This window comes from Dipodomys merriami, unplaced genomic scaffold (assembly GCF_024711535.1).
Source record: "Dipodomys merriami isolate MVZ:Mamm:240054 unplaced genomic scaffold, mDipMer1.0.p SCAF_1, whole genome shotgun sequence".
In the NCBI taxonomy this organism is placed as follows: Eukaryota; Metazoa; Chordata; class Mammalia; order Rodentia; family Heteromyidae; genus Dipodomys; species Dipodomys merriami.
In genome coordinates, this window is record NW_027202270.1 from 7,226,839 (window position 1) to 7,246,826 (window position 19,988).

The following is a 19,988-nucleotide window of genomic DNA, read 5'->3' on the forward strand; positions in this document are numbered from 1 at the left end:
AGGTGACAGCAGTGTAGTGGATGCCACTAGAGTGCTGACCTCTCTCACATGGACTCCCTGTAGATTGTGTGGGATGACAGGTTCTTTCAGTGTCTGGCACACAGGTGAGCCAGAAATAATTTGCTGTGACTTAATCTCTATAATAATCTTATTTCCTCTGCACTAATGAGAAAGTCACCAAAGGACAGGACCAGAATCTGAACCTCAGCCTGGACCAAAGTCCATGCTGTATCCACTGTGTGGTTTGGCAGAGAAGGGCCTCCACAGCTTTACCTGTAAACTGGACCCTTGAAACAAAAATAAGATAAACAACCTTTGTTAAGGGCAAGGTATAGAACGAGTGGAGTTGCTTAGAGAAAGTAGCTAGAGAAGAGATCCAAAGAATAATTTTTTTTTTGGGGGGGGGGCGGTCGTGGGGCTTGAACTCTGGGCCTGAGCGCTGTCTCTCAGCTCTTCAGCTCAAGGTGAGTGCTCTACTACTTGAGCTACAGAGCCAGTTCCAGTTTTCTGGTGGTTTATTGGAGATAAGGGTTTCATGGACTTTCTTGCCCAGGCTGGCTTTGAACCGGGATCCTCAGATCTCCGCCTCCTGAGTAGCTAGGATTACAGGTATGAGCCACTGGCGCCCAGCTCCAAAGAATAATTTCTAAAGGATAGCAATCAGATGTAGTGGGATCTGCACAAATAACAAATTCTTGCCCAATCTGTGAAATGAAGGGGAAGTCCAAGACAGGTGGAGAATAAAAGAGAGTTATTAAAAGGCAAGAGTCCTTTAACTTCAGACCATTGGGAGGAAGACTAGATTCTAAGATCAGGTCTGAATTAAAAAAACCATCTACTTCCAGGCACTGGTGGCTCATAGCTGTAATCCTAGTTACTCAGGTGGCTGAGATCTGAGGATTGGGGTTCAAAGCCAGGACAGGCAGGAAGGTCTGAGACACTTACCTCTTTTTTAACCATCCAAAAGTCAGAAGTAGAGGTAGGGCTCAAGCGGTAGAGCATCAGCCTTGAATAAAAAAGCTAAGAGACATGCCCACACCCTGGGTTCAAGTTCTAGTACACCATGCACACATAATGCCACCCCACCAAAAAACAAACAAAACAAGAACAAAACAGCCAACCAAACACTAACAACATTTACTTCCACTGGCTTCATGGCTGTGTATCTCATTTGTCTTGTACTCTGGAATAGTGTGTCCCATGACCCCATTTGGAGTTGGTTGCTGCCAGTCTCCCTGCTTCTTGTATTGAACATGCCACCTCTAGTTCCTATTTGGTCCACGTGACTTTAATTCCAGTGTGTCAGCTCTCAGTACCTGTATTTCCTAAGAAATCTTCTATGGAAAAAAAAAATCAGGAAAACAGATCTACAGTACCACCATAATCAGATCCAAGTGGCTATTCTACTTTTTTTTTTTTTTTTTTTTTATCTGGTTGTGGGGCCTGAACTCTGAGCCTGGGCACTGTCCCTCAGCTCTTCAGCTCAAGGCTACCGCTCTACCACTTGAGCCATAGTGCCATTTCTGGCTTTTTTCTTTTTGCTTATATGATGCTGAGGAATCGAACCCAGGGCCTCAGGCATGTAAGGCAAGTGCTCTTCCACTGAGCCACCTTCCCAGCCCGTTATCCTACTTTTTAAAGCTATAGCCTTCACAAGATTTAAATTCTGAACTACACTGCCTAATAAAAACTAGTGTTGAATGCCTCCTAAAGCTTAATCTATTATTTTGGAAGTAATGAAATAACTTTGGCAGGCAGCTAGTGAACATATCATCCCGCCCATATTACTCAATTCTGGGCAGTGACATCACTGAGAAACTGAGCATTTTGTGTATTATGGGAAATGCAAGAGATAACTGTCTGAAATGCAAGCAATGTTAAGAGCTTGAACAGGAAGGATATAGCTAATGAGAGGCTAGGAAATGAGATAATCTCTTTTGTAGAATCATCTGATATTGAGGAAATAAGGAATTTACAAACGAGGGGACACAATGAAATTAACTGAGTAGAGCCATCCTTGGGGATCAGTAACCTTTAGACCTGGACTTAACAAGATGGTAGATGATTATGTTAGGGCTGAGCTATCCAGGAGTAGTTTTTCTGACTTAAAACCTAGCTCCTAGGCCAGGGATGTAACTCAGCAATAGAGTGCTTCACTTTTATTATGTACAAGGCCCTGCGTTCCATCCTCAGCACAGTGAGAGAGGGAAAAAAAGTCTCTTCTTCAGAGTCTATTCCTAGCTCAGGTTGGTCTCAAACTCAAGATCAATCTGCCTTAGGCACCATGCCTGGCTTTAGAGGGAGAAAAAAAAAAATCATAGACTGAAAAACAAACCAACGATGTCTTGTCTGGAGATTTTAATATATTTATTTCAAAACCAAGTTCTGTGAAAGAGCACACTAAATAGTCATATATCTTCTCTTCAACCAAAGACTTGGAGACAAGGTTCTTCAGATGAGCGCAGAGGCAATGATACATGCATTGAGTGGCAGTCTCAGCACAAGGTCCCTCACGGGCATTTCCAAGGTGAGCCTGGAGTCTTCTTCAGGTAAGCCAACGAGATCCTGAGAAAGAAGAATGGGTTGTGGTGGTGGGAGTTGGCATCATTCTTTGTTTCAAAATTACTTAAAAACAACTCTCCTTACCCCCAACATACAACTACCAGCGGTTATTATCTAGAACCAGTCCCCAATTCTGCTTCTGCATCCAGAGTCAATCTGTTCAAGAAGCTGATTCTTACCAAGGGACCTCTAAGCTGTTCCACAGTTAGCTGCCTTGAAGTCCGTAATTGGGAGGTTTCCATGAGGAACCAAGAAAGGCTGCATTGAGCTGAGCGATTGAGGTCAATCTGTCATGGTCTGAGCAGTCACAATACACTGTTGCACGCTTGGTGAATAAAACTTAGGAAACCAAGGCTGAATGCTAATTCTCAATGGCAGGTTTAGGTGGTGGCGAAAGCAGTATATATATCTTCCCTACTCTGCCTCACTCTCTGAGGCATGAATACATTTTCCTATTAATAGCAAAGATTCTGTCTTAATATGTGGCTGAGATTTTTGTAAAATTGCTAATCAGTGTGTAACACTTACCATGCTACATTTGCAACCAAAAATGCTTTTTTTTGGGGGGAGGGGGGTTGCAGAAAGAGTAATGGAGTGTGAACTCAGGACCTTGAGCCATGCTCCCAACCCTAAATGCATTTTTGTATTTTAGCAGACTAAGATAAAGTTCTCATTTTCCTTAAAGAATAATAAATTCATGTTTTTCTAAAACTGTAATAGTACAAATAATTTAAAAAATCTGATTATATATCAATCACATGTACCTTCAGATATGTGGTAACTATTATTCCAAAATTCTAGAAGTAACATGTCTTTAGTAGCTTTGATGTACAATTGCTCCATTAAATAAATCAGTATTAGGCTGCTGGTGTGCCTCTGAAGTGTGACCTTCAGACCAACGGCCCTCTATGTCTAACTGACCCAGAGCAAGGAGCTTAGAGTGGAATGCAAATCAACTTCATCACTAAGCAAACTGTGTGGTTCCACAGAAGATTTTTCTCCATGGAAGATGCACTCTGCAGCAAGCTTCCTATCTCCTTATGAAACTATAAAAATAGTTATAGACCAGCCACTTTGAATAACAAGTTAGAGTATTGGGGGCGAGAGTCAAAGAAGAAAGAAAAAGGGAATTTGTGGTTCCATATGCAGAAAGGGGTCAAAAAGGGGGGAAGTTTTAGATACATAAGAAGTGCACACAAGAAGAGGAAAAGTGAGAACATGTTTTTGTACAATGCATTTGTAAGGTCTCGATGAAGGGGCTTTCCCTTGTAAGTGGTTTTGGTGAGCACTCACCTCTGGTCCTTAATCATCAATGTATTCAAATGGTTCTGGAGGTTCTGGCTCTTGCTCTTCCTCCTCAATTTTCGGGCCATGTGCGGCTACAGGTTCTACCAGCTCTTCAATGTCCTCACTGGTGTCCTTCAGAATTATGATGCCCCCAATGGAGAGCTGAAACACAGCGCAGCATGAGCCTCACTCAGATTTCCAGATGCTCTACAACTTACAAGGGCAGGCAGGGACCTGATAAACGGTGCTCGGTGATTTGCCAGGAAATGACTGAGGGGGAGCTACACCAGGGTAAATCTTTACCCTGTAACTGCTATGTAACCCCTATGTAGTATTTAAAAACGTATCCCATGCTGAGTCCCAGTGGCTCATGCCTGTCATTCTAGCTACTCATAAGGTTGAGATCTGAGGATCACGGTTTAAAGCTACCCTGGACAGGAAATTCTGTGAGATTCATCTCTACTTTATTATCAAAGAAATTGAAAATAGAGCTGTGGCTCAAGTGGTAAAGAACTATCCTTGAGCAAAATAAGCTCTGGGACAGCACCTAGGCCCTGAATTCAAGCCCCAGGACTGGCACCAAAAAACAACCAAAAAAAACCAAACAAAAACTTTATCCCAATAGCTCTAAATGCAGCTCTATTTGAATGTTGCATCTCAATTTAGGAAGTGTTTCCTACCCAAAGACCTAATAACTAACCTTACTTTGACTGCAGGTACAATATTTATTATTCTTTTCCTGAGACTGGGATTTGAACTCTTGATCTGATGTTCTGGCTCACTGGCTTACACTTTCACACCTGAGCCACAGCCTCCAACCTTGAATGTTTATTATTTTAATCTGGCATTCCAGTGCATTCCTACTCAAGGCAATAGCCTTTGACCACCATCATCATCATCTTGGAATTTGAACTACACACACATAGACACACAAACGTAAAAAAGCTGCTACACCCTGGATCTGCCTTTAACAAGCTCTCAGTTGATATGAATCATTGATATGAACAGTATTAGAAACCTAAAATTATAAATAAATAGCATATTGGCCATCATTTTGGATCCAAGAGAACTATAAACATAAAAAGCCAACTTTCCCCCAGAAATTCCAGAATGGTGGAGAAAATAACACAGCAAAGACACCTTCATGTTTCTTTGTAATCTCTTTAAGTTCTGTGATGCAAGCCAACGAGAAGATACATGGGAACGAAAGAAAAGTAGATGGTCGGGGGCAATTCTATTCAGCTGTCTCTCAACATATTAGCAGAAGGTAAAACCAAACATCAAACTCTCTGACCATCTGTGGTGTGCTAATCTCATTCTGTTTGCTTGCCTGTGTCAAAGGAAATGGAAAGCTGTGCTCCCTAATTCAATCAGTCAATGCTGGTGGGCACATCTGGGAAAAGCCTATTTCTACCACAGCACATTCTGGGCAGGCAAAACAGCACAGGCTCATCAGTGAAATGACTCACATGCCTACAGCTGTCTCTGTAGTTGAACCTAATCTGATTTTCACTCTCCACCATTCTGCCCTGCCATGTTGCAAACCTGCTGTGCCTTTGTGAACTGCCAACTCCTTCCCCCTCCCAACACACACAGCCACAAATATGAGTCCATAACTCCTCAACAAGGCTGCTTTTCTTGAAAAAAAAAAATGCATTTTGTTAACAGACTCTGCCTTACTGCCAATTCCCAGGACAAGAACAGAGTTTATGACCACTGCCCTGATCTTCCAAGGCTTGAAAATTTAACCAAATGGAGATGAGCTTCTACCAAACAGAAGAGAATGCCCATGTGCAAAAGGACTGCTTAGGCTTTGGAAACATGTAGCTCCAGGATATGACTACTATTTCAACCCTAACAGGAACAAAAATAACTCAACTCAAATTCTGCAACAATCACCATAGCAATACAGGTTTACTAATGCTTCATAGCCTGGAGAGAAAGTTCACACTCAGGAGGGAATAAGATATAAGAACAACTGAAGACACAGACCAGAGCACATTTCCTATGAAGCAGAGGAGGACAGCACACAGCTGCCGACTCCACACAATCATCTAAGGAAGGATCCGATGACCTCGCCATTGATGGTGGGCATGGGACACCAGGAGTTCCTTCTTCACATACACACTGTACATACAATATGTAAAGAACTCACACTTTTTTTGGGGGGAGTTGGTCGTGGGGCCTGAACTCTGGGCCTGGGTGCTGTTCCTCAGCTCTTCATCTCAAGGCGAGCACTCTACCACTGGAGCCACTTCCAGCTTTTTCTGTTTATGTGGTGCTGAGGAATCAAATCTAGGGCCTCACACATGCAAAGCAAGCCCTCTAACACTGAGCCACCTTCCCAGTCCTAAAACTCACTCTTTTAAGGCAAAAGTTTTAGTACATTCACAAATCTGGGTAGCGACCTCTGCTATCTGACCTGATGACATCTGCACGAACCTAACAGTAACCCTGCACCTTTCAGCGACCACGTTCACTCTCCCTTTGTGCCCTGGGAAGTGTTGATCTAACTTTGGTCTCTATCAAATTGCCTATTCTGAACATTTCCTCTAAATGGAATTATGTATTATGTCTCCTTTTATGTCTGGCTTCTTTCACTTAATACTTCTGCAATGTCTGAACATACTATAGTTAAGTCATTACAATGGCTGCATAATATTCCATCATATATATCATTATCAATTCACTCATCAATGGATTGACATGTGAGTTGCTTCCATTGTTGGTTGTTATAAAGAATGATGATATGAACATTAATGTACAAGTTTCTGTGCAGAAATACTTTCATTTTACTTGCACCATTTTCATGTACCTAAGAATGGAATTATGTTATAGGATTAGACTAAATTTGACTTTTTGAGGAACTGCCAAAACTTTCCCTTTTTTTTTGAGTTTTTAAATTTAAACGTTTTTTTCCCTGGAAGTGTTGTGGCTTGAACTCAGGGCCTAGGCACTGTCCCTAAGCTTCTTTGCTCAAGGCTAGCGCACTACCACTGAGCCATAGTGCCACTTCTGACTTTTTCTACTTATGTGGTTCAGGACTTCTTGCATATTAGGTAAGCACTTCACATTCCCAGCCCCTAATTTTATTTTTAAAAATTGTATTTTTATTGTTCTTGTAAAGTGGATGTACAGAGGTGTTACAGTCACATATGTCAGGTAATGAGTCCATTTCTTTTTGAACAGTGTCACTTCTTCCCTCATTTTCTCCCCGTTTTTCTCTTCTAATCTCTCTTCCCTACAAGTTGTGTAGTTCATGTCAACAGTGTCTAGTGAGTATCACTGCTGCATTTGTTCACCCTCTTTCCCACCATTTCTGTGCTCCTCCTTACACTCCCCAAAACAGATACACACACACACACACACACACACACACACACACACACACACACACACACACACACACACACTTGTCTTACATATAAGACAAAAGGTACAGAAATAAAAAGCAACAACAAAGGAAAAAAACCCAAAACCAAAGTAACAAAAAACCTTGTTTTTATTTCTCAGAGTTCCTAAAACTTTTCTACAGTAAGTAATAGTTTATATGATTACATCCTTGCCAACATCTCTCTTTTCTCTCTAATCTACCTATCTATCTATCCATTCAAATTAATTATACTGGTATTAGGGCTTGAAACTCAGGGCTCTTGCTCTTTCTTGGCTTTTTCTTCTGCTTTTTTCCTTTCTGTCAGTCATGGGGCTTGAACTTGTGAGCCTGGATACTGTCCCTGAGGGTTTTTTTTTTTTTTTTTTTTTTTTTTTTTGTTTTTTCTCCCTTTTGTTCATGGCTAGTGCTCTAACAGTAAACCACAACACTGTATCTGGTTTCCTGGTGGTTAATTGGAGATGAGTCTCCTGGACTTTCCCACCCAGGCTGGCTTCTGAACTGTAATCCTCAGATCTCAGCTTCCTGAGTAGCTAGGATTATTGGCGCCTGGCATGGCCTTTTCACTCAAGACTGGTTCTCCACCACCTGAGCCACATCTCCAGTTCCAGCTCTTGGCTGGTTAATTGGATATGTTTCATGGACTTTTCTGCCTACGCTGGCTTTGAACCCCGCTCTTAAGATCTTAGGCTACTAAGTAAGTAGGTTTACAGGTGTGTCTAGCCATATCTTATCTTATATGTATTGCCACTGTTATCTCTGTTCAGGTTATTACTCAGCTAATGGATGACAACTCTGACAACTCTTCCTTAGTCTCCACTTCTGTTTGCACATCCACAGATGAACTGAATGTTATAGCTGTCTCAGAGTTATTTTGAGCATCAGCTCAACAATCACTGAATTTCAAATTGTAGTTTACCAGTGTGTTCATACAGCCTCATGGCCTTGAACATGTCTTTCTGATTTTAGTTCTTTAAAACTCAAAAATGGGGGCTAAGTCTCTAGGAGGGTTCTGTGGCTGATGCCTTAATCCTAGCTACTCAGAAGGTGGAAATTTGAGGATTATGGCTCAACAACAGTCCAGCTAGGGAAGTCCATGACACTTCTATGCAAGGACCATGTCCAGGCCTTGAGTTCAAACTCTAGTACTGGGGCACATACACACATGCACAGTCACGTGTGTCCACATGCACACATACACAATTAAGTATCTCATGTACCTCAAGTATTTACTAGTTGTGTCTTAATATATCTGTTTAAGATATATCTCAACTGGCAAGAGAAATTCACAGATGCTGTAAGTAGAACATACCACTACAATGAAATGAATTGCAGCTCAGACAGTGAGTACACGTCTTTGGGGGTTGTCAGTTTACTCAATTATTACTATAGGTGAGGTAATACTAAATCAGTGGAAGCACAATTTTAGGTGTTTTATTACCAACAACCTATTTAATGTTTGCAGCATCCCCCAAAGTTACTTTCATATAAATTTCACTGATGAAGAACTAAAACACAAACAATTCAATAGCTTGTCTTGATTTCATGGCTAAGAAATTATCAAAGAGCTAAAATCCAGTTACGTCCACTTCCAGCCCTAAACCATTGCATACACTATTTTCAGTTTCTTGCCTTTGTCTCTTGTAGCTGATAATCTAGTCAGGTCAGATGTTGGCTCATAACTGATGGTAAGAGTCACCTCTGACTTTTAAAAATAAGTTTACGGCAGGATGCTGGTGGCTCACGTCTGTAATCCTAGTTACTCAGGAGGTGGAGATCTAAGGATCATGGTTCAAAGCCAGCCTGGGCAGTAAAGTCCACGAGACTCATATCTCCAATTAACCTCCAGAAAACCAGAAGTGGTGCTGTGGCTCAAGAGTAGACTGCTAGCCTTGAGCTGAAGAGCTAAGGGACAGCACCCAAGCCCCATGACAAAAAAAAAAAAAGCTTACTTTTGTATAAAGATCTAGAAATTTCATCTATGAATCAGACAGACTCAAAATCTGAATGTCTTTAATGATTCTATGGATGACTTATCATTTTGTAGGTTCAAAATATGGAACATAAACAGTATTTTGCTAAAGTTTCTGAAGCACTTTTAACACCAACATTCATCCTTGGGATAAACAATGATGAAGATTCTTTTCTCCCTCTAGAAGGCAATCAAATGTAACAGAGTAATCATGATGGTGATTACCTCCTAGGGTTTGGGGACTAGCTTATTTGATCTACGCCACAGCCTTAGTAGTTAGAGACACTCATCCCTGTTTTACATAGTAGAAAGTGAGGGGAAACAGGAATGGTATATGGGCTAAGGTCACACAGCCTGTGAGTGCTAGAACCAAGGTTCAAACCCAGCATATCTGGCTTTACTGTTTAGGTTCCTAATCATCATGCTGTCTTAGAACTTCTATACAAGTCTGTGGCACAAAAGGGAAAGAGTTTATAGGGTTACAGAGAGAAAAGCAAAGAACTTAAAAATCTAGATGAGGGGCTGGGAAGGTGGCTCAGTGGTAGAGAGCTTGCCTTGCATGCCTGAGGCCCTGGGTTCGATTCCTCAGCACCACATAAGCAAAAAGAAAAAAGCCAGAAGTGGCGCTGTGGCTCAAGTGGTAGAGCGCTAGCCTTGAGCTGAAGAGCTGAGGGACAGCGCCCAGGCCCAGAGTTCAGGCCCCACGACCAGACCCAAAAAAAAAAAAATCTAGATGAATCAGGAAATGTCTTTTCTTTTGCTAAGAGTAGGTCTCCTAGTATAAGTAAAGTTGTTCCAATGTTTTGGGATTCAGTTTTCTGTATCATATCTACATGAGTATCCCACTGGCATATACAGCTCTTAAAGCCACAGTTACTTACTGGTTTGAAAGGCTGGTATCTACAGGTCTCTGGCATGGTTAGGACTTTAAGCTGGGCAGGCATAACTCGAGCGGGATTATCCAATAACTGGAAGTTTGGTTCAGGCTCTTTTTTCTTCTCTTTTTCTTCCTTTTTCTCTGCCTCATCCTAGTGAGAGAAAAAGGCAACTCAATAAATGTTCACTTTTGTTCCGCATCAATGAATAATAGTCCACTTAGGGAGCAACTCCTAGGTACAAAATATAGTGGTAGATACAATGAAAGTATGAGTTAAAAGATACCAGACTCAGAGGAGGGAGAAAAACATTGCATAGGGTAAGAAAGGTATTTGACTTGGTCTTAAAGGATTAGGTTTTTCTATCAGTAGAGATCAGAAAAAGAGGATCAATTGAAACAAAGGATAATCCTTCATTCTCAAAGGACTTTTCTTACTCCTACTAGCATCTTGATGGATGCTGAGAGTCCTACTCTGCCCCACTAAATTCATTTTAATTGTCATTTTGTCTAGGAACTCATTCCTGATTGGTGCCCTTTCTTTCCTCCCACAAATGGATAATCTTTAGATTTTCCTTTCTAATAGCAGGATGTGAATCTGTATGCTGAGAAGAGAATAATTACATTTGTAAAAGTATAAACAAAGCATAATAATATTTATATAATAAAGACTGGATGACAGAATTAAGATACATCTAACCCATACAGCCACTAAGGTATACCTACCACTTCCATTTTCTCTTCCTCCTTTTTTTCTTTTTCCTTTTCCTTCTTTTTAGCTTTGGCAGTAATAGATAACACAGCAGTAGAAACCTAGAGAACAAGGTAAATTATTGTGATCTTTTACCTACATATGACGACTCAAGCTCAAAGAGAATTCAGTACCATTTCCTGAATTCCTTTGTTTCCTGGCAGTAAGAATTATAAAGAACAACATAATTGGAGAATACATGGGAAAAGCAAGTAGGTTATTTACTTATGTAACTTACTACTACTGTCATCAGGTGAATCTTGGTTCCTGGAGGCTATTTCCAACACAACACTAATCTTTTCTGATCTGTAGCCTAACCTGGATAGGAACTGCTGCCCTACTTCTCAGATAAGAGATCTGAGTGTTATATCCTTTCTTGCTCTATAGGGAAAGCTCTGGAGGACATAAAATTTTCCTCTAGTCTAGAGATGTTCTCATGACAGGATGCCTTGTAATGGCAATATACAGTGGATGACTAGTAGCAAACCCAAGGTGAAACAGGATTTTGGAAAGCTGAGCAATAAGCTGATGTGTCAGTACCTCAGAGAGGATCTGAAGCAAGTGTATTTGTTACCTAACACTCATGAATCTGGTCAATTATATAATTATTCCTTCTCACAAACCAATCTTATAGTAAATAATCTACAACTGGGTAATATGAAAGAATATAGCTAAAGAAAAGGACCATTTTCCCATATGTAAGTACCATGAAAGGATAGTTTTACTGGGTATAATTTCATAGGCAAGTGATGTCTTCTAAATGCATCTACCTTTATTACATTATCATTGTGTGTCCTATAAAGTTATTGCAGGAATATAAATGTTATATCCATTTTGAAAAGCAAATTAACACTTATACAATTAGGAAGCAATTGTACAGTTAATTCTATCTCTGACAGGAAGATGTACTTGCATAAATGCACAAGTATATGTACAAAAAAGAATTTTCATTTCATTTGTAGTACAGACAAATTAGAAATAATCTTTTTTTTTTTTGGGTCCAGTCCTGGGGCCTGAACTCTGGGCCTGGGCGCTGTCCCTCAGCTCTTCAGCTCAAGGCTAGCGCTTTACCACTTGAGCCACAGCGCCACTTCCGGCTTTTTTCATTTTGGGTATGTGATGCTGAGAAATCGAACTCAGAGCCTCATGCATGCAAGGTAAGCGCTCTACCACTGAGCCACCTTCCCAGCCCCTAGAAATAATCTTAAATGTACACCAGATAACCTGGTAACATATATACTGCTCTGCAGCTTGTGGAAAAATAAGATCTATATACACTGACAGTATTAAGGCTATTTTGTTAAAGGAGAAATAAGACAGCCTGTAAAAGAATGACTATGTATGTTGCACACAGACACACAGTGCAGATACACTTACACTGGCATGTGCAGAGAACACTTTCAGAGAGACACAAGTTGGGATTCGAACAACATGAGAGTTAGATACCAAGAAGAAAAGGATTAATGAAGTAAAAATAACCTCAATTAAAACACCATGACTCCCCTAATATAATAGGCTGCTCAAAGGAATAGGATCCTACCTTTTCCTTTTCTTTTTCTTTTGGAACTTCCAGAGGGGCAGGATATGCAAATGTGGATGGTTTACAGTTTGATTTATACTGAACTTTCGGCATCTGAAGAAATGAAAGAACTTTGTAAATAAGTAAAACAAAAATCTCCATTAAAACAACTAGCATCAAGATTTAAGTTCTATAAGTGGCGCTGTGTCTCAAAGTGGTAGAACACTAGCTTTGAGCAAAAGAGCTCAGGGACAGCACCCAGGTCCTGAGTTCAAGCCCCACAACTAACCAAAAAAAAAAAAAAAAAATCAAGATTTAAGTTTTACGTTTTTAGCAAGCATTCATATGGAAAGGACAGCAGTTTCCATGCAGGTTAAAAGCTAAGGGATTGGGAACTGATCCCAATCTAAACACATAATATTCTTATTTAGAGAAATAAAAACATTTACAAAATATAAAATATAGTATAAAAGTAAAAATATTTATAGTTTTAATAGTGAAATTCTTTTTTTTTTTGGGGGTCCGGTCGTGGGTCCTGAACTCTGGGCTTGGGCGCTGTCCCTCAGCTCTTCAGCTCAAGGCTAGTGCTCTACTACTCAAGCCACAGCTCCACTTCCGGCTTTTTTCTTTTTGCTTATGTGGTGCTGAGGAATCAAACCCAGGGCTTCATGCGTGCAAGGCAAGCGCTCTACCACTGAGCCACCTTGCCAGCCCCTAATAGTGAAATTCTTAACAAAGAATAACTGAACTGCACAGCTATACTGAAAAATCAGTATGTAATACTCAACCAGTTAATTTTGTAGCCTAAAATTTTTCCACTCTGAAATGTAATGAAACATTTTAACATTGGTGATGACCAGACATAAGAGTTATTTAAAGGGAAAAAAGCCTTGGATCTTTAAAGAACAAGATGAATCATTAGGTCACAGGACTGAGAAAAATCTACATACAAACAAAGCTCATTAAAAAATATCATAGAGCCGGGCGCTGGTGGCTCATGCCTGTAATCCTAGCTACTCAGGAGGCTGAGATCTGAGGATCGCGGTTCAAAGCCAGCCCGGGCAGGAGAGACTGTGAGACTCCTATCTCCAATAAACCACCAGAAAACCGGAAGTGGTGCTGTAGCTCAAGTGGTAGAGCGCTCGCTTTGAGATGAAGAGCTGAGGGACAGCGCCCAGGCCCAGAGTTCAAGCCCCACGACCGACAAAAAAAAAAAAAAATCATAGAAAGGGCTAGAGACATGGCTCATGTGGTAAAAGTGCCAGCCTTGCAAATAACTCCAGCAACTTCCTGAGTTCAAACCCTAGTACTGGTGAAGAGAAACAATTTTTAAAAATGTCACATAGCACCTTAGTTTTTAAAAACCTACGTTACCAGTTTCATTCTATCTGAATTCCTCATTGTTGGTCTTTTTTTTTTTTTTGCCACCACCAAAGGAAAAATTCTCTTACTTTGCTTTTCTCTTTGGTAGTAACTCTTTCATCAGTTACTCTAGTATTATGGAATTTTAAAAGGTGTATTTGTCTCAAGTCCTCTTTTATTAATTACTAAAAATTTACTTTAAGTCTACTTTCTTTCTTCCTTTTCTCCTTCTCTCCCTCCCTCCTTTCTCTTTTTCTTTTCCTTCCTTCCCTCCTCCCTGATTTTGTGATGGCCCTGGGTTTTGAACTCAGGACTTGGGTGCTTTCCCTAAGCTTTTTTGTTCAAAGCTAGTGCTCTACCATTTGAGGCACAACTCCATTTATAGCTTTTTTGGTGTTTAATAAGAAATAAAGGCTTATGAACTTCCCTGCCTGGACTGGCTTTGAACTGCAATTCTCAGATTCCAGCCTCAGGAGTAGCTAAGATTACAAGTATGAGCCAGCATTGATGACTAGTTTAGGTCTTTATTCCTTCTTTTAATTTCTGGTCAGTCATGGGGTTTGAATTCAGGGCCTGGGCACTGTCTCTAGAGGGCTTTTTTTGCTAGCACTCTATCACTTTAAGCCACATTGCCACTTTTCATGGTTAATTGGAGATAAGAGTGTTGTGGGACTTTCCTGTCTGCTGGCTTCAAACTAAGATCCTCAGATCTCAGCCTCCTGAGTGGTTAGGATTATAGGCGTGAGCTACCAGAGCCCAGCTCTAGCTTACAGCACTATAACAGCTTCATAGCTTGATACCAACATAATCTTTATAAAATGTAACTCTCATGCCATTTATCTTATCTGATTGAAATTTTTCAAGAGTTCTTACCACCTTTAGGATTAAATAAAATCACTTTAAGAGTGATCTATAAATCCTTTCCATATCTCTGCATTAAGATTTCTCTGTCACAGTTCCCTCTCAAAACATGTGCCTCATGCTACACAGAGCTAGTCAGGAAGCTTGGTTTCCGAAAATTACACTAACACATTCCACTAAACAAGGTGATGATTCAAACTGAATGGAAAATACTCTATTGGAGATGAACTGCTCTTTATTAAATTTCACAGGAATCCCTGTGTGTGTGTGTGTGTGTGTGTGCGTGCGTGCATGTGTGTGTGTGTGTGTGTGTGTGTGCGTGTTGCAAAGATGAGGGCTAACAAACAAACCTTTAAGTCCTTGTTAAGGCCAATGACACAGGTAGGGGTATAAGCCAATGACAGGAAGTGTGAAAGAGGAAACCAGAACCAGAACTGGGTAAAGACAAGGACGCCAACCACAGAAGGCATATGAGTATGTCCAGTCCTGGACTGTAAGGAGATTGTGACGTTATGACCACCTGTAGAAAAATAGAGAGAAGCATGAACAGTAATCCAGTAGGCAATAGCAGACATTTCTAAGGAATGTACCAGGGAAGCATGGTGCTTCAACAACTCAACAGGAAATCTAAAAGTCTACAGGCAGGCAGTTTTTTATATTTAAGATGGAAGGGTACAAAAAAATTTGATTCTACTGGGAGCCCCACTCCTGTAATCTTAGGTACTTAGGAGGCTAAGATTTGAGGATCAATCTTCAAATTCAACCCAGGGAAGATAGTCATGGGATTCTTATCTCCAACTAAACACCTTTCTAGAAAGCCAGAAGTGGAGCTGTGGCTCAAGTGGTAGCTTGAACATAAAAGATCAGGGGGAGCATCCAGGCCTTGACTTTAAGCTCCAAGTCTGGCGGGTACACGTGCCTGCTCACATGCACATGTGCGCACGTGTGCGTGCGCACACCCACATCTACACACACACACACACACACACACACACACACACACACAAGTGATTAAAAAGCAATTTTAGTACATGTCATATTTACAGGGGTAAAGAATAGATATTCTTGCCTATGTTTGCTTTTTCCACTTTAGGGTTTGAACTGCAGCATCTGAACTAGGTCACTTATTACTACTACTCAGAAAATTTTTGCTACTGATCTTTGATTCAATGAAACATTTCTAAGGAAACATGTTAAAAAAAAAAAAAAAGAAACCAGAGAGAATTCTAAGAATCAGAAGTTTGGACTGACTGAGGATGGCGGCACATGTCTATAATCCTGGCACGTGGAAGATGAGCCAGGTAGATCACAATTTCAAAGTCAGCCTGAGCTAAATAATACATAAGGAATTGGAGACCTGTATGGGGTAGATATTAAGACCTCATCTCAAAAACAAATAAAAAGCCATGTAACAGTGGCTCATGCCTGTAAGCCTAGCTACTCAGGAGGCTGAGACTAGCAGTTTGAAGCCAGCCCAGGCAGAAAAGTACATGAGACTCTTATCTCCAGAAAAAGCTGGAAGTGGTGCTGTGGCTCAAGTGGTAAAGCACTAGCTTGAGCAGAAAGAGGCTCAGGGACAGTGCCCAAGCTCTGAGCTCAAGTCCTAGGACTAGCAAAAACAAAAAACAAAAGCCTTTAGGAACCAGTCAGTTAAACAAATAAGCAAAAGTTGGCTGGGAGAATTGAGGAATTGAGGACTGAAGCAAACAGAAAAGTCCATGCCTTATTTTAACAGAGTATTCTTATAGGGCCGGGATTACTAGATCATCTACTTAAAGACAGGGTCTTTATTTAAAGACCCAGGATGGCTTTGAGTTCACTATCCTCCTGCTTCAGCTTCCCAAGTTCTATAATGGGGTATCAACAAGGCATGTATTACCATACCCAGTTAATAACAAACCTTAGTCTTTGACTTTTCTTCCTGAAGAGACCAAATCTTTTAAGTTCTCATAAACCTGAGATATTACTCCTTATCTTTTAAATTAGCAAAAGAGAGACAGAGAAAGAGACAGATAAGAGACAGAAAGAGATTGCTAATAGGATTATATTCCACATGACTAGAACATAGAAAAAGAATCACACAAAATAACCATGAAGTAAATTAAGTGTATGTTAACTCTTTCCTTCTTAACTCATTGAGATATTACCAATAATAAAGTTAAGGAGTATAACAGATGGATCCTAATGTAATGTACTCAAAAAGACACCATTCTCTCGTTGAAAGAGATTATAATATAGTGGCAAAAAACAAATTCTGGATCTAGATAGCATACTCAAAACACATACTAAGAAAAATTAAGCCCAAAACAGACTTAAGCAAACAAGCAAACAAAATGGACACTAGTAGTTTATGCCTGTAATCTTAACTACTTAGGAAGCTAAGATCACAGTCCAAAGCCAGCCTGGGCAGAAAAGCCCATGAAAATCCATCTCCAAAAATGACCAAAAAAGCAAGGGTGGAGGTTCAAGCAATAGAGTGCCAGACAAACAAGCAAGTCAAGTGAGGCACCGAGGATTTGCCAGGCATGTGATGCTTGCCTGTACTCCCAGATACTTGGGAAACTGAGGATGGCAAACTGAAGGCTAGTTTAGGCAATTTACCAAGACACGTTGCAAGATCAAAAAATAAATAAAGCCGGGTGTGGGTGGCTCACGCCTGTAATCCTAGCTACTCAGGAGGCTGAGATCTGAGGACTGCTGCTCAAAGCCAGCCTGGGCAGGAAAGTCCGTGAACTCTGATCTCCACTCAACCACCAGGAAACCAGAAGTGGGGCTGTGGCTCAAGTGGTAGAGCCCTCACCTTGAGCTGAAGAGCTCAAGGACAGTGCGTAGGCTCAGAGTTCAAGCCCCACAACCGACCAAAAAAAAAAGGGTCTCTATGTAAGAAAATGGAAGCAAGTATGTGGAGGAGACTGGTAGAGTTGGAAAGATGGGGGAGAATGATGAAAAGGGTGACACTGATCTAGATGCGTTGTATTCACAAACTGGTATGTTGAACTGGAAACTTTGTACAACTATTTAGAACCAAAACTAAAAACAAAAAAACAAAAAAAAAAAACCCAACTGAAAATGATTTCTGTGATCTGCAAATAGAAGTATGTACATAAATGTTCTCCAGAAATAATCTACTTCAGACTCAATTTCCACTATGGCACATAATTAGAATACTAGGTAGTTATTTCATAAGATTTGGTTTAAATAAATAAAGTAAGCAAGTAAGTATGTATGTACATCTGGAAGATGAAAAAACTCTTACCTGCATCCAGTATGCCCTGGGCCAGAATAGCGCCAAACTTGGCCATGACATCATCGTGTTTATCATTGATGACTTTGGAATATAGCTGTCTAAACTGATTCACCTGAAGGAGTAAGAAAAAGAACCATGGTCTAACTCTATTAATCTATGGTATCATTTTAGCTCACCCAGTAAGTTGCTCAAATGGTGAGACTGAGTTCTGAATTTCACAACATTTGGAAGAAATGAAGATGGACCAGACACGAAGGCAGAGCAGTGCTGCGTTTGACATCATGAGTGTTATTACGATTATTTAGTTGGGGGCATTCAGTCTGTTTTCAATCATCACCTATGCTGCACAATTCAGGGGCAGAAGGAATGAATATGATTTCATTCTACACTGTTAGCTGTCTATGGCTTTGATTTTACTTGGAATTACAGCTATTGTGCTTACCATCAACCTTACACATTTCCAGCAGTTTCACCTTCCTTCAGTTCTATCTTAAACTTAGTGCACTTGCAAATACACTAAAGGTTTTCATTATGCACACACATTAATTTTCTGTGGACTTGAGAATCAGTCCTCCTATTGAAAGGAACACACCAAAACACACAGGGTGAAATTTCTAGTAATTTTTGTTTCCTTTTTTTTGGGGGGGGGGTCCGGTCATGGGGCCTGAACTCTGGGCCTGGGGCGCTGTACCTCAGCTCTTCAGCTCAAGCCTAGCGCTCTACCACTTGAGCCACAGTGCCACTTCCTGCTTTTTTTTTTTTGCTTATGTAGTGCTGAGGGATCGAACCCAGGGCCTCATGCATGCAAGGCAAGCGCTCTACCACTGAGCTAACCTCCCAGCCCTTGTTTCCTTCTTTACTCTTGTCTGTAGCTTCTGAAATATGGTATTACTTTCATAATAAAAATGTTTATAAAGTATGTTTTTGATAAATAAAGTAAGTGGTTCCTTTAAATCCATTTGGGTGGCAGCAAGGTAACTACTTTATGCTTCTTCCATGTCTTACACTTTGTTTTCCCAACAGTGCTTTTCAAATGGTAGGCACCCAGGAAGAAGTCTGCTTGTTCAAGAAGCACATGATCATGGAGCTCCCCAAATCTGCCAAAAGCAGAAAATATTACATTTGAGTTTCCTAATATAATGACTTAATCTACAGCATGTGTGTATGTGTGTGTGTATTTTTTTCTCCAAGAATCTATTCTTCCCTTCTTCCTTTGTCTTGGTGTAAGAGGCCCAACAAGGACAGAGTAATATTCAGAGAACCCTATTTTATGACTATCATCACTCTTACAAGCCACTAGAGTAAATCACTAGCTTTTCTTGGCCTTTTCTTCTTTTTGTTGAGATAGGGTCTTGCAATGTTGCTCAGACAGGTCTTAAACTCCTGAGCCCAAATGATCCTCTTATCTTGACTTCCTGAGTAGCTGGACTATATTACATATGTGCCATTACATCTGGCTGATTACTAGCTTTTCTGAGCCTTAGTTTCTTCACTTCTACCTTACTTACCTATTTAATTACTTAAGGTAACATAAATATTATGATATGTACAGGCATCTTATCCTTCAATAAACACAGCTGTCTTACCATATAAGGATGAAATTCCACTCATCCTTCTTGACTATTAATTCTGCAACCTAAATACTGCTAGATTCTGCAAATAAAATACTGTTCTTAAGCATACTTCTCATTTTTTATTCACAGGCAGCAATAGATTATAGTGGAGGAAAAATAATGAGATGTCACTGCAGAGAAAATAACCACTTCCCCAGGTCATATTTTAACTATAAAACCCAGAATGATTAAAACATCACTAAACTCCCTTTTAGTTTTAAAAATTCTTACATTTGATGTTTTACTCTGGTTCAACAGGTCAGATTCCTTTGATCTGGAACTTATTTTAGATGAACACTTACATTACCTTATATAGGATAGGAATTTATGTGTAAAGGCTTATGAAACATTTCATGAACTTATAAAAATAATACACTGGGCAAAGTACTGTATGTAAATTACAGAGGGGAATTTAAATATATAATTGCACTAAAAAAGATAGGAAAGCAATGAAATCAAAGATGGGTCTTTAAAAACCAATATAAACATAAAACAGGTTTATCCAATTAATAGTAAAAAGCTAGTTTAAAATTTTTATTAGTTTATATA

General features: G+C 40.1%; 1 protein-coding gene across 1 annotated transcript in view; it reads right to left on the minus strand.

Moving 5' to 3' along the window:
• Nucleotides 1-2,343: 2,343 nt before the first annotated feature.
• Psmd1 (proteasome 26S subunit, non-ATPase 1) overlaps nt 2,344-19,988 on the minus strand; it is a 105,251-nt gene continuing 87,606 nt past the window's right edge. The window contains exons 19-25 of the mRNA XM_070015070.1: nt 17,836-17,938; nt 14,930-15,099; nt 12,378-12,470; nt 10,813-10,899; nt 10,094-10,240; nt 3,856-4,011; nt 2,344-2,565 (exon numbers count right to left, since the gene is read on the minus strand). Coding sequence (XP_069871171.1) covers nt 3,865-4,011; nt 10,094-10,240; nt 10,813-10,899; nt 12,378-12,470; nt 14,930-15,099; nt 17,836-17,938 — 747 coding nt within the window. The 3' untranslated portion in view covers nt 2,344-2,565; nt 3,856-3,864. The remainder of the gene's footprint in view (nt 2,566-3,855; nt 4,012-10,093; nt 10,241-10,812; nt 10,900-12,377; nt 12,471-14,929; nt 15,100-17,835; nt 17,939-19,988) is intronic.